Source organism: Lineus longissimus, chromosome 6 (assembly GCF_910592395.1).
Source record: "Lineus longissimus chromosome 6, tnLinLong1.2, whole genome shotgun sequence".
In the NCBI taxonomy this organism is placed as follows: domain Eukaryota; kingdom Metazoa; phylum Nemertea; class Pilidiophora; order Heteronemertea; family Lineidae; genus Lineus; species Lineus longissimus.
This window is the reverse complement of record NC_088313.1, coordinates 14,079,457-14,094,314: the sequence shown is the minus strand read 5'-3', so window position 1 is coordinate 14,094,314 and position 14,858 is coordinate 14,079,457. Positions and strand designations below refer to the sequence as shown.

Genomic DNA, 14,858 nt, shown 5'->3' with positions numbered 1-14,858 from the left:
GACACTGAAATCTGAACACCCATTTGTGGTTGTGTCACATTTGTTTCCTAAAGGAATATCTGAAATCTGAACACCGAGATCTATGTGTGGTTGTTACACTGAAATGAAGAGTGATAAATTTGTGGTTGTGATATTGACCTGTCCTAACGGAACTTCTTAAACCTGATCACAGAGGTATCATTGTGGTCTTGTCCTCAAGGGACATCTCAAATGCGAATACTGAAATGGTGGTTGTGACTTTTGCCCGACTTCAAGTGATCTGTGAAACCTAAACACAGATATCTATATCTGGTTGTGACATTGACCTGTCTTCAAGGGACATCTGAGATCTAAACACCTATTTGTGGTTGTGCAACCTGTCACCAGGGGACATCTGAATTCTGAACACAGATCTATTGGTGGTTGTAACTATTGACATCTGAAAGCCGAGATATATTTGTGGTTGCAAGAATTCATAAATCATGAAGACTAGTCTTTATGAATTTGTAGTTGTGATATGGACCTGGCTTTAAGGCACAGCACCTGAACACTGTGGTATCTTTGTGGTCTTGACATTGACCTGACCACGGTGGAGAGAGAAATCTGAACACCTACATGTGGTTTTGACACTAATGACAGTGACATGTACCCCGCCCCCGAACTGTTGATCCCAACTTTTTGACTTATATCGCTGTTATGCAGGTATAAAGTGTGAATGTCACAAAATCACAACGTACTTTGAGCCCCTCAACACTTATGTGGATGCCACAGAGTTCTAGTGAAGATGATGTCAAGGACACTTCCCCTCCAACACAGAAAAGTTGTCAGTTGTGTGCAAGTGTTTTGGAAAATATCCCCATGGTGGGAAAGGTTTTTTTGAGAAAATTGTGGTGCAAAGGAATTAACTGTTCAATGGAACATAGAGAATCCTCCCCCTCCCCCATTCTCCCCTGCTCGGTCCTGTTCCCGCGAAAAGCAAATGGACGATCCACACAGTCAATGCATGGTGTTCATGCACACAGCACACACGTGCATGCAACATGGCCGACGAAACATTGTATTCAATTATCGTTTCAACATGATTTTCGCCATCAAAAATGGTAAAAATCTCCAAGTAATTCAGTTGACCAGATGCAGAATTACACGCAGAACAAGAATACCTGGTTCCGGCACTTTAGTGAGTATCATGGAACACAGAAGCGGATGTTTTTTTGATGAAATTTCAAGGATGGGAATTTGTTCTTTGTTATCCAGGGAACATCTTCCCAGGTTTTATAGGGACATTAACCTCATTTTAAAGGAGAGCTAATGAGTGAATGAGAAATAACCAGAAACAAAAAATGGTCATCCAGGGGACCCTCAAAGTGACCATTGGACTTCGCCGAATTAAAAAAAAAATTCTGCATCCTGGGCAGAGACATGTACGGTATTCATACACAGGCAGAAGTGTGGCATATAGTCCGTACTGAACTGTGAAGCTGTGGTAAATACATGACTCTGATAGGTGAAAGTGGATTTATTCTTCAATCTTTGGTGGATTCTTAGTCTACAGAGCCAGGCCATAACAGGGATATACTTTTTGATAATTAATTTAAGGAAATATTGTGTCACTGGCCAGTTTATAACTTGTATTCTAGTAGGCCCATATCAGTCCGTGAGTGACGATTTGATGGCAATCCTGTACACAAACCAATTTTTCTCAGGCAATCGGTATTGGAATGTTTTGAATTTTTACTATTATTTTGATAAAAGCCTCTTCATAACACATATAAAATTTGGTGGGAATTAAAGCACCCTTGGTGTACTTTTTTCAACAACCTATTTTCATTAAAATGTACACAGAATGTACATGCTGGCTAATAGAGGTCTCTGCATGGCCTCCTGTTTGGCCTTGAGGCAAGGATCAATGAAAACCAAACTTCAAAGTAATCTGATCAGTAATTCGCCCTCCAGAGACCCAAACGATGTGGACATTACAATTATGAATGGACAATAATTTCTTCAAGACTTCCAGTTCCAGCCAAAATAGTGTTACCTATGTCCAATCCTAAGGTATCTCAAACTGGTTTGAGATTTTAGTGGGATAGCAGCAACAGAACCAACAAAAACAAATGCAGAAAAATAATCAGGTTTATTGACCATTATTGTTCAGTTAATCTTTGGCTACTTACAAAAATTGTTTTCAATACAAACAAAATAAATAATAAATAATAAATATATAGCAGAGGCAACTGGCCTGTTCACTGAAGATATTAAATAATAGTTAGTCAAACATTTTATTTTTCAGTGAAAAAGGGCAAAAAATGACCACCTCTGCAGCACCTCAGTCCAACATGTCCTCGAAGTAAGAATGGCTTAATGAGTACTGACAAATTTCATGTTGTTCTTTCATTTAAGCCTTTGAGCAGCAAAAACCAACTGGAAGAGGTAGTTTTGGTCCACAAAGATTTATATTGTCCGGTCGTATGATTGTTAAAGGGGGACTATAGGCCGGAGCAGAGAGGCTAATTAGGCCATCTTCAGGTGACTAATATACAAAGTAAGGGCGCTGGGTCATGTCAGATTCAGCACTATATATGCATGTATTACTTGTACAAGCGTGAATCATTTCGTAGTTACTGTGAGATGTAAGAGACCCCTAGTGGCAACTTTGTGTAACTTTATCTAGCCTGCCTAGCTGCTGCCTATATTGTCCCTTTAACATACAAAGTGGCAGCATTCACATCATCAGTATTTCAATAACAAACTTTAACCCTTTTGCTGCGGGTGATGGCCATAGCACGTCATGTACTTGATTCCATGATGTGCAGGTGACATGCACAGCACGTCATGCCCTTCTGAAATATCAATTCTCCAGCACTTGGTCGCACACACCCTCTCTCAACATACCAAATGCTATTGAGGAAAGTATAGACGGCAACACCTTTAAATATTTTACACCATTCAGATAAAACTAAGCTTCACCATTCATTATTGGTGTCGACAGCACATGGTGGTGTCGGCGGAAAAATAACACGTTTCATCCTTTTTCGATGCTGAGGTCATCCTCGAACCACCTCATGTCAATGTCCATGTTTGCATTCATGGAGACGTCTGCTCCATTTGGCATCGCTATTAGATCCTCCACTTCGTCTTTTAGCGATTCGACCATATCATTCAGCAGCATCTGAAATGATTGGAGGACTATTTAGAATAATCATGATAATTTAATGAAGGCCAAAAGGCATTTTCTTGGATTACCAACTTGCCGGGGGTCAGTTTCTGTAAAGTGGAGAAAAAAAAGTCCTGATGACCGTTTTTGACACACTTTTTTTTCTTCCCCGACCATAAAATATGGAGAAATGAAAAACTATTATTCCCCATCACCAATATCAACCAATTGTTATTTTTTGGGTGCCCCTTGTATGATCTGAAACTAAAATGGATAAAAGATAAGCATGTTTTTTTTAATTTCCCTGTCCCACATAGATTTTCAGTCTGATGGATTTTTTTTTATTCACCCACATTGCTTCTGAGATTGAAGAAAAAATGTTTATTTATTTCATTTTTTTTCATTCCCGCCCCACCCACTTAGGTTTTTGATCAGAAGTTTCGTAATCCAATTTATTAAAAAAGTGTAGCCTAAATACTATAAAAGTGGATTTAGGGGCCATTGCGTGAAATCAGAAAAGGCATAGATTTTATTCATATAGAGTCAGGCAGAAATCCATTCAAGCCACGAGATGATTATTTCTCATCATCAATTTTATTAGAGGGTGGGTTAAGGCAGAAAAGAACTCAACAAATAGTGAATCAATTTGTGGTCACTATCACCACCTACCTACCTTGGCCGATGCTATGATACTCTTGGCCACCTTGCGGGGCATTTGTTCCACTTCCTTGATAAGTTTCTCAGGGTCGGCATGCGCAAGCTGGGTGACCGTCGCATATCCAGCCTGGTGTAACTGCTTTGCTCGGGCCTAGAGAAAAACAACACTTCACTTACTGTATACGTGTGGATGGTTTAATTCAGATTCATAATTTGTTTTTAAAGGGGTATGCCTTTCGTTATTACTGGTGGTCCAGGAAAATCGAAATGCAGTCACACAGTGCTGTAGTGCAGTAAATACACATACAAATTTGCCGAAACTTGGTATTCATAGTATTTTGATATCTGTCTACACAATGGCAATGCTAAAATTTATATTTAGGACGTGCAGCAGCCATTTTTTGGCCAGCACCGCCATGTGCTGACAGTCGATACCAATAATAAACAGTGAAGTTAATTTTTAACTGAACGGTCAAATAGAAATGATTTTGACTGAAATATTCCGACCTGTTTGACTCCTGGGACCTCCATGAGCGGGATGAGTTCAGAGGAGACACAGAATGACAACTTCTTCACGAAGTTACCCAGCAGGTCTTGGTATGCCCAGAATTCATCAATTTCCTGGAAACAATGGGGAAGAGGGGGTTAATCTGATAACATTCATCACAAAACACGGATGTTCATTCAAGGCAATTCTCAACAGGTCTGATGTTTTATCATATCCACACATCAAGATTTATTTTCCTGATGCAACTGTGAGCAAACTTGCCAATATTGTTGACAGCCAGACGAAGAATAATGGACGAGACGTGATGACATAGGCTCACCCATGGGAGCTAAAAATTCTTTACCTGGCAGAAGTGTTTGATACAGGCCGCGAAAGTAGCAGCGCCGGTGAGGAGATTCTGGATGAAGCCACGGGGCTGGAGATACTTTGCTGCAACATCCCAGATGCTGTGCTGGTTCCACAGGTCGTAGAGCATCAGTGTGAGGTAGAATCGCGACACAACAAACTTGTCGACCACCTTGAATGAAAAATATTTGAAATGAAAAGATCAGGTCAAATTTCAATAGATCCATACTTTCAGCGCAGTGGGGTATTTTTATTTACATTACTTCGTTAAGGTTTTGCGGAAAAGTGTCACAAAATTGCATGCAAGACAAAAGATTGCCGGAAAATAATACCAAATTGTAGCTTATTTGATGATCTTTGGTTGAACAGCATCAATCTTGTTTCAGTCAGACACGGAAAACAATTCGTGCTGGTAATGGTTTTCTCGCAAACCGCTCGGGTGGAGTTAAAATATCGACCAAAACCTATGCCTCGGTTTTGGACTACATTGAAGCTCCACCCGAGCGGTTTGGGTGAGACAACCAATACCTCCAATTCGGTATCGATTCCTTAAACTAACCTTTCTAATGACTTGCCCCGAGACTTTTTTCGTAATATAACTATCCGTTATCCCCAACTGATTGGCAACTTTGACTTCGGAGGGTCCAAGCGACGTGAACTCCTCCATATAAATCTTCCACGATACATAGACCTGGTCGACCATGTCGTATGGTGTGGCTAGGTAGAGAAGATGAAGGTAGTTGGCGACGACCAGGGAGTCCCTGGCTTGGAGAAGGTCGGTGTGCAGATGCTTGGCGTGGGAGAAGTCAATTCCACCTAAAAAAGACAAATATGAAATATAAAATTCATGCCAATCCAACCTGTTGGAAAGAAATAGGTTTTTCGGACTTTGCCCTCTGGTGTCAAAGTGGTAAATCATATTGGACATTACAGAATTCAGAATTTGTGTAAAAATTTGCCCCGCTTACTTTTGAAAGTGGCTCGTCCCAGCGGTGTGACTTCTAACAAGGGCAAACCATCGTCATTCTTCACTTGTTTGATGAGCTGAAGTTCGAGCAACTGTTGCAATGCATTCTGGGTAGTTGCGGTGATATCACGTTTCGAATCTTTCGATTGGACGGCAAACAACGTCTGGTTTAAGAAATCGACTGCTTTGGCTGAAGAGTCAGCAAGCTGGGATAAAAAAATTATAAATTTTTTTTTTAGCTGTTTTGTCGTGCTTAGGGTGCTGATTTTTAGCCACACCACAAGGGCTGGACCCAGCCAACTTTGATGGACTCCAACGGGCATTTACTGCCCCGATTTTTATATAAGAGTTTTCCTTCTCAAAGACTGGTTGCCAACCAGAGCTAAGGAGGCCAGCCTCCTCCTGACACAGGTGGAACTGGTTTACTGGGTGTTAAGATGTTTCTGGCAGCAGTTTTTCTGTTCTACAGTAAGCTAATACTTAAAAAAATCTCGCCTCACCTTGAGTCCAATAATCGACAGCATCAGCGCCCTTACACCCTTGTCATCCTGGTACATCAAACTGCTGCAACACTTCTCGAACGGTCCATCAATCAACTCCTTGACCTTCTTTAAATCGGTGCTTTTCATGACAAGGATGCTTTCCCCAGATGTGTCTATACCCGCCCGCCCTGCACGACCAATCATTTGCTTGTATTGGCTGCGAGAGAGGAACTTAGGGCCGACATAAGGTGAACGTAGAATCACTCTGAAATCGTCAAGTTGAGAAATTTTTCGGGGCAAAGGGGTACAATTCATAGCAATCTTCATCATCTTTCAGAATGTCTGAACAGCTTTCATAAATAATACCCAAAACAAAACCGCGTAATGGTACTAGAAAATTGCATACCGCTTTGCAGGCAAATTGACCCCAGCAGCCAATGTTGACGTGCACGTCAACATACAGAGTGTCCCATCGCTGTATGCCTCTTCGATTCCTTTCCGCTCGTCCATCGTCAGACCGCTGTGATGGTACGCCACGCCGTATGGGATCGTCCTAAACAGAACCGGGCAGATCTGGCCGTTGTTGTCTTCTGTTAACGTCTTCAGGAGGAGTTTTTTTTCATCCGTTTTCACTTGCATCAGATTCCTGCAGAATTGATATGAACCATGCAACAAGTAAAGATCTTTAATCCATACTTGGAAACAAGGCTAGGGGACAAAACGACTCAGCTGACCATGTGAATGACGTGTAGGGTCATAAATTGGGTGTCTATCGTATGAAAGTGTTAGAGTGCATCCTGTTTGCACTGCGACGTCATTGGTAGAATGAAGCCACTTGTGCTTCTCACTTGGTGGGGTCTTTTGCTTGCCTGAATATACAATCCTGGGTTCTCCGCGGGACCTTTTGCGTGGTAGCACACAGTGTTAACCAATAGGCTATGGAGGCTCCTCTAAATCTATCGATCTCTGCCCATCTCGCATACAAAATCAAGAAGTTTTAAATGGTTTTAAAGATTCTAGCAGGTCTTATGATGGTACCTTAGAAATTCTGCAGTCTGACCAACAATCAATGGGCTACATGTACGCGTTTTACTGTCATAAATCTGCAATCGACACGACACCCCTTAACATCATTAACTCACCTTGGCATCATCTTACATAGCATCTTCGCTACATTCTCGCAGTTTTTCTTGGTCGGGCAGAAGACAAGGCAGGAATGATTCGGTATGACCTCCATCACGAGGCCAAGCAGAAGGTCAGGGTCATTCTTCAGCATCTCCTTGCTGTACTGCAACAAACAACAGGATTCGAGATTGGCAAAGAGTACTCTGGCATAGTGATTTATAGTCTACATGGGCGTTGCTAGCAAAGAGCAGCGAGGGGGGGGGCAAAGAAGGTCAGGGTAATTTTTCAGCATATCTTTGCCGTAACAAAACAAAAGCATTTCAGATTGACCAAAAAAATTAGTCACTGTGCTTTTTGAACAAGAGCAATTTTACAGAAAACCAACAGGTTTATCGAAAACTTTTTGGTTTAAGGAATTGGAGGTATTGGTTGTCTCACCCAAACCGCTTTCCGGAAAATGACCCCAGGCGGATTTGTAATCCAACAAATGAAAAAATGTGGCCTGAACAACACTTACAGGAAAGGTTAATATCCTTGCCAGCTGGAGCTTATCTTCAGATGGATCAGATCTTGGCTTCACTTCGTACAACTTATCTTCAAATTTGACATGCTCAGTAAGGGACACCTGGAATGGTTAAAATAGTTGACTTTAAGGAGTATATTGTTTGTATTTACTGGTGTGCCAGGAAAATAGAAACGCAGTTATACACAATGCCACAGTGCAGTTATTATGCATACAAATTTGCTGAAACTTGGCATTTATAGTATTTGTATATCTGTCAACACAAGGGCCTTGTTGAAATTTATATCCAGTACGCATATACACAATTAAAAGTTTCCCATTCAAATGCAAATTCGAAATATTTGGCGAGTGGCCTGGTAGATCATTTGGAGGCATCGCTGAAATATCCAACAAATTTGCCATTATATGTTTGTGATTGAGCCACTGGGTTCCACCGTCCAATTCACGTTCTTTCGGGCCGGGACGGGAAGACCCGCCCTAAAACTGACGACCCCATACCCTATACACCTGTCATTCTCAGTGATTGGTTCTCGTATAAACGGGATAGCGAAACCTCATTATTATGTCATCAACTTACCGGCCTAAAGTCACTGGTGTAGAGCTCAGCCTTGAGGAACGTCTGTAAATCACTAATGTTGTTCAGAGTGGCACTCATACCAATGATTTGGACAGATGCTGAAAGAAGAGTCTGCAATTGTGCGCAACAAAACTTTTACATGAAGTAACGAGAAATATTCGAGGCCTTTTCAAGAATTTGATGAGATTAACTCCAATTTTATGAAAAGTGGAGGAATCATCTCATACTATTAAGTACTAATACTGCAAACCGCTAATTTTCACGAGTGTTTTATATCATTTTTGCAATTTTTGCGAATAACGTTGATTCAAGAGGAAATTAAATCTCCAAAAGAATGTTTTATTGGAAAAACTAAGACTCAAACTTTTAACCCTGACATCATTATAATAGGTTGAAAAATCAACATCTCTGGCAATATTTGGAGCTTTTGCCAAACTGTCTCTGTCACATGAATTGTTGTTTGTTTTGCAAAATTCCCCGCAAAATTCCACCACAGTTCACCGTCAATTCACATTAAAGGGGTACCCTGTTTGTTCACAATTATTTCTTGTCGGGCTAACTATACATGTATCTATTTCCTATATAATGCCATAATGCCAGGCAATGCCAAAAGTCAGTCATAATGCATGCTCACACGTTATCAGTACTCGAATAGTGCGTGTATCAAATTTCCCGATCGCTGCATGCTGATGTAGGCTATTTGTGCACTGTGTTTGTCATGAATACTACAAGGCAGGCGTATTGTTTCAATCATCACAAATCTGCCAAAAAGGGCAGGATTTCTCTGGTAGTGTGTTCCATTTTCATAGAAACAACCACTGATAGGTAAAATATCATCAACAAGGACATTGGTCTGCCATTAAAAGAAAATCAATCACCTCACATTCACGATGACACCGATTACAGACAATCAATGTGCGTCTTACTAAAAATACAGGGTGTACTTACGTGATGCATACATAACCTTAGCCAATGCCAACTCCAAACAGGCTCCACGCCCTCCTCCCTCACCCAACATATGCAGCTGGAAAAATAATCACAATTAAATAAATGTACGAACGACATTATGAAGTTCGATCTGTCCACTCAGGATTCGAATTTACTGGAGACTGTCAAGTTTCACCATTGTCCAGAGTTGCTCCTTCAAACTGATTTTGTTTCGGCTGTTCTTGCCTGGATCCCAACTTGGCTTAGAAAGTTTCATTGTAAAATAGCCAGCATTACCCAATCTTAGGGTCGAGGTGGACATTGAATTAGATGCAGTGTTGCCACCTCATTTTTCAGGTGTAACCAATCATCAAAAACTTACAGGGACAGTGGTGAACGATACAAATTTAGCAGTACAGATTACTGCGGGTCAGTAGTACGCAGTGTACGGACCAGATAGCAAGAGTTAATAGAGAGGTGTTCTGATCAGAGAGGTCAAATTGAATGGATACAACTAATTAGGGACCAAAACTAGTCTCTTCTATAGAGATGGTGTACGTATTAGCGAGGTGCCTGATAAAGGAGGTTCCGCTGTATTTTTTACTTTTCCACTCACCTCATCGACAACTACCAATCCCATCTCCTCGATCCGACCTGCTTCGATCAAACTACTTATGAGTGTCCTCGATTTCTCTATTGTACAGATATAGATGGACTTCCGCGTACGTCGTTTCTTCGGCGGGAAACAGCCTTTACTTCCTGCGTATTCCTCAACGAGGAAGTTGAGGTCCACGCCAAATGCAGCGAGATTCCGGACCTGAAATGGTCCATACTGTTAATAGCGCCATCCGACATACGTCACTTTTCCAGCTGAAAATACCCTGCCCCCTCCAGTCATTTATAAGTTTTCTAAAGGCTACAGTTTTAAATCAACACAAACGCCATCTTCAGGGTGAGTAAGGAACTGACTCATTTAATGCATTAGAATCAGTGGTAAAGCGATGCTGACTTTGGGAGTTTTTGAGGGGGGCGTGGAGTGGTGAAAAGGGGGTCATTTTGGTCACTTTTTAACCACAATAATAACATACAGCTAGGGGGCATAAAAATGTTTTTCCTGTTGTTGTTGATTCAGCAAGCTCTGGATCTTGGGGAAGCTATTACAAAGTACCTTATTGAGCTAACTCTGATGGATTTTTTTCATGGGGGTCTGAAAAGGGGGTTTTGGGGGGTGAAACTTGGGCGCTGAAAGTGTTAGAGTGAAAACAAACCTTTTCTTGAACAACCGAAATAAACGGTAATATGAGGAGCGCATCTTTCTTCTTGCAGAGCAGAGACTGCAGGATAAGTATCTCTGCAACTAGGGTCTTGCCTCCACTTGTGGGTAGCGAATAGATCAGATTCTTCCCGTGTCTGACAGACTCGAGGGTGAGACATTCATGTTGCCAATCTGTAAAGTTAACAATCGAATAAATACAGTCTAATGTGGAAGTGATAATATGAATAAAACTTAAGACAATAATCTTGCTACTTGAGGAATTTAACACTTTCAGCGCCCACGTTTTACCCCAAAACACCCCCTTTTCAGACCCCTAGGAAAGAATCTATCAGAGGTAAGGGTTTTCAGCTTAACAAAACCAGAGCTTGCTGAATCAACAGAAAAATATATCAATGCTCCCAAGTTATTTTTAATTTTCTAAATACTACATTACAGCGAAGTTGCATGAATGATAACTGCACTACATCATTGTGCATATAAACTGCATTTCTATTTTCTGGACCACTGCACTGTAATTACAAACGGTGTGCATCTTTTATGAACTCACCATAGAATTTCGAAATGCCCCTCAGTTTTTCAAACAGACCCCGCACTTTGGACGGCAAGCCATAAAACGGTCCAATGTCATACTCTGCTCCCTCTTTCTGTATCGTCTCCGCCTCACGTTTAGCAAGTTCTAAAGATTCTCGCCGTAAATTCTGCATCCGTAAATTCTGCGGCGTAGACTTTTGCGCATTTTCCTGCAGACGTTGCTTGAGTTTGTCCTTTAAAGATGGCGCTCTGGCAGGGGTCACTTGGCACTTGTCGTTGATATTTGAAACTTTGGGCGTAACAGAGGAATCGTTCTTTTTCACATTATCAGCAGTGGTCACGATATTTTTGTGCCCGGAATTCCACACAGGATTCACATTTGAACCAACAGAAGGATGTAAACCTTTTGGAGTGACAAGAGATTTAAATTCATTTGAACTAAAGGAACCTTCACGGCACAAAGTCTCAGACTTCAAACTGGAAGTATCACTGACCGTTAGATTAGGAGCACCCGTTACGAATTCCTCAGAGAAATATCCACCATGATCAAAATCTAAACGATCGTGATCAGGGACACGTTTTTTCCAACGTCTAGCACTCTCAATGTCGATTTCACTCGAGGCTGAACTATTTCGCTTATCACAGTTTTGATTTGTTAGTACCCTGGGACCTTTGTCGCTACTCCTTGAAGGAAGTTGTACATGAATTTCTCCCTTCCCCTTCCCCTTGTTATCACAAGCAGCTAAACCAGGAGTCTGACTACTTTTCACAGTACCTGTCCGAGCTGGAGTCGGCACTACGGCAGCTGGAATAGACCTTGCAGCAGCTGGAGTAGACCTCACAACAGCTGGAATAGACTTTACAGTAGCTGGAGTAGGCACTACAGCAGCTGGAATAGACCTTGCAGCAGCTGGAGTAGACCTCACAATAGCTGGAATAGACCTTACAGTAGCTGGAGTAGGCACTACAGCAGCTGGAATAGACCTTGCAGCAGCTGGAGTAGACCTCACAACAGCTGGAATAGACTTTACAGTAGCTGGAGTAGGCCCCTTTACAGTAGCTGGAGTAGGCACTACAGCAGCTGGAATAGACCTAGCAGAAGCTGGAGTAGACCTCCCACTCCCAGCAGCTGGAGTATACCTTACTGCAGCTGCACTAGCCCTTGTAGCAGCTGCAGTAGGCCCCTTTACAGTAGCTGGAGTAGGCACTACAGCAGCTGGACTAGACCCAGCAGAAGCTGGAGTAGACTTCCCACTCCCAGCAGCTGGAGTATTCCTTACAGCAGCTGCACTAGCCCTTGTAGCAGCTGCAGTAGGCCCAACACCATATCTCTCACTAACATTTTGTGATGGAGCCCCAAAACTACCTTTTGCACAAGAACTTAAACTTTGATTTCCAGAAATGTCAGTTTTTCCTGAATTTTCACCAGCACCACATATCTGTGGCCTCGTCCCACTGTCTGAACATTTATCCTGCTTCTCCGACATCTCTGTATCAGTTTGTCGCTGTGAATGATTTTTTACACTATTTTGACTGAAGTATTCGTCTTCAAGTTTCCAGATTGCGTCGATGTCAAATTGTCCGTCACTCTCGTTGAAGATGTCTGAGCTAGAGTTAGAGGCAGAGCACAAGTCTTGAGAAATTGCTGGGCACTGTTGATGAGTGTGCTGAAAAAGATAACAAAGTAAACAGGGTGTAAAAAAACAGTCTGGCAACTTATATAAATGTGAAAATCTCTGATACTATTTTCATTTTAACTCTAGGGCTTGTCACTTTACTACAATACAATCATCATAAGTAAAAGCCATATGATTGACACTCACCTTTCCCGCTGTCCTTTTTGACATTGGGGTGTCAGTCGAAGACAGATCGCCACAGACACCTTCGTTATCATCTACGACACCTGCCACCTTCTTCCCAAGCCAAACATCAGTAGTAGGCGGTGGTTTTGGCGGTGGCTGAGCCCTTGAAAGGCTGGCCACTTTTTTGCTCCTCTCATTCTGAAAGGAACTACTAAACCAGGTTTTTGCCGCTACCTTGACTGGTGATGTTTTGACTGCTGAACGCAGGCCTTGCTCTACTGCAAAGGGGTTTGTCTTGTTGTCGTGTAATGACTGTGAATGGTACTTCTTTTGCGGCAGGTCAATGTCATGGTGCTGGGTCCTCGTTCTTTTCCTTGACGAAACCTTGCGAGACAAATGGTCCTCAGCCATTTCCTAAAAAGGTAGAGGACTACATGATAAAGGGATTCTGTTCGTTATTACTGCAGATCAAGGAAAATAGAAATGTAGTAATACAATTGTCAATTATGTGCAAACCGTCCATCGGCATATCCGGAAAGTTATAAAAATTCATAGATAGAAATCATGAAAATATATAAGGTGGTGATCAGAGCATTGACGTTAAGCCGTTGTTTGCAGAAAAAAAAAAGACCGTCGGGAAACGTCGGATTTGATCGGTAATCCCCCAGTTTAGGCCATACCCTTCTTGATAAACAAATTCTTGTCTCCTGGTAAACATTCGATCTATTCTATAAATGTACATTACCTGGATGGACAACGGAAAAACCCTTCAAGCTCTCCTTTTCTCCAAATCAACTGACATTATCCTGATGCATACTACACCACTGATTGCGGCCGATACACGTTACATTATTATCTTCATCAGATATTATCAAACCTGGGCGCATTTAGGAGAAATTTAGAAACTCCGGGCAGAAAATCCGAAAATCCCGGCAGAAAAGAAGTCGTACCGGGTAAATCGCGAGAAGTACCACGAAGTTGTTGCATGGTTCCACTGTCTAACGCAAGGTGTCACTACTCGCAGACGAAATAACCTTCGCCTGTGCAGTGGTGGTGCCCCCAACTTCATTGTCACAGAACATAAACCACATAATGCCACAACACCGAGTCACACCCACAAAATACACCAAGTTATGCAGAATAGACTCACCTGCGAGGGACCCGTTTATATAGACAGTTGGCCACACAACTGAAGACAGGATCCATGACACAGAGGGAACTGGTAGCACGCTGATTGTTGGACGGGAGAAGGGCCAGTGAGTTATCCAGCCTGACACCTCTGATGTCTACAAACAAACGAACAAACGACGAAGGAAGGAACGAACGAACGATCAATTGCCTCCCGACAATTCCCACCCCCCAGAAAATTGCCCCCCCAGTAATATGTAAAGAGCAATCTCTAGTGAACTCACACAACTGTTTGACATGGGGGAGCCCCCCAAACCCCCGTCCTTCTGACATATTTAGCCAGTAAATTGGGGGATGAGTCCTCCAAACCCCCTCCCCCGTTCTCTGAAAGTGACAGGTTTTAGTCAGTACATCGGGGGAAGCCCCCCCCCCCCCCCAACCCCCCAGTGGACTCTAAAAATAGAATTCCTTGGAGACGCTGAACAATAAGGCCCCATAAAGAAATAGTCCCCACCCCGGTAGCTGTCTCATACCTGCTGACAGAAGCAGCTCTTTGTGGTGAAATAATAATCGAATCTCAATGCAATGAAAATTGAAATGTCACAACTGTCTCCACCGACGTTGTCCTGTATGTCCTAGCAGACGATTCTTAAATAAATGATGTGATTGATATACTTGTAGATTGGAATGAATTATTTCTTCAATGATATGAAAGTTGAAAGCCCTCTGACATGTCCGAGTACAAAAATGCAGAGGCAAGACACATAATGCATGTCATGACACCCAGGAGCTTTTTCTCATTTCTGAAACAGTTGCATGGTTGGAATGAATTTCCAAATCAGTCCGTCAAATCTCTATCCAAATGGAACTTTAAGACCAC

At 42.1% G+C, this 14,858-nt stretch overlaps 1 protein-coding gene across 1 annotated transcript; it reads right to left on the bottom strand.

Annotated features, from left to right (window-relative positions):
• Positions 1 to 2,095: 2,095 nt before the first annotated feature.
• Positions 2,096 to 13,261, bottom strand: LOC135489994 (helicase POLQ-like). The gene is made up of 16 exons (XM_064775636.1): positions 12,872 to 13,261; positions 11,065 to 12,715; positions 10,510 to 10,688; positions 9,858 to 10,058; positions 9,263 to 9,338; positions 8,315 to 8,412; positions 7,732 to 7,839; positions 7,232 to 7,377; positions 6,496 to 6,735; positions 6,108 to 6,354; positions 5,609 to 5,813; positions 5,200 to 5,456; positions 4,639 to 4,812; positions 4,295 to 4,408; positions 3,804 to 3,938; positions 2,096 to 3,145 (listed from the first exon to the last, which is right to left on the bottom strand). The coding sequence occupies exons 1-16, from the start codon at positions 13,259 to 13,261 to the stop codon at positions 2,999 to 3,001; spliced, it is 4,368 nt and encodes a 1,455-aa protein (XP_064631706.1). The 3' UTR covers positions 2,096 to 2,998.
• Between the last annotated feature and the right edge of the window lie 1,597 nt (positions 13,262 to 14,858).

Bases quoted from the DNA above. Each gene is read 5' to 3' on its own strand.
- LOC135489994 (XM_064775636.1), bottom strand. From the start codon at position 13,261: ATGGCTGAGGACCATTTGTCTCGCAAGGTTTCGTCAAGGAAAAGAACG. The intron at 7,840-8,314 runs GTAAGTTGATGA...TAACCATTCCAG, and splicing joins ACACCAGTGACTTTAGGCCG to GTGTCCCTTACTGAGCATGT. The intron at 3,146-3,803 runs GTAGGTAGGTGG...CAATCATTTCAG, and splicing joins GTATCATAGCATCGGCCAAG to ATGCTGCTGAATGATATGGT.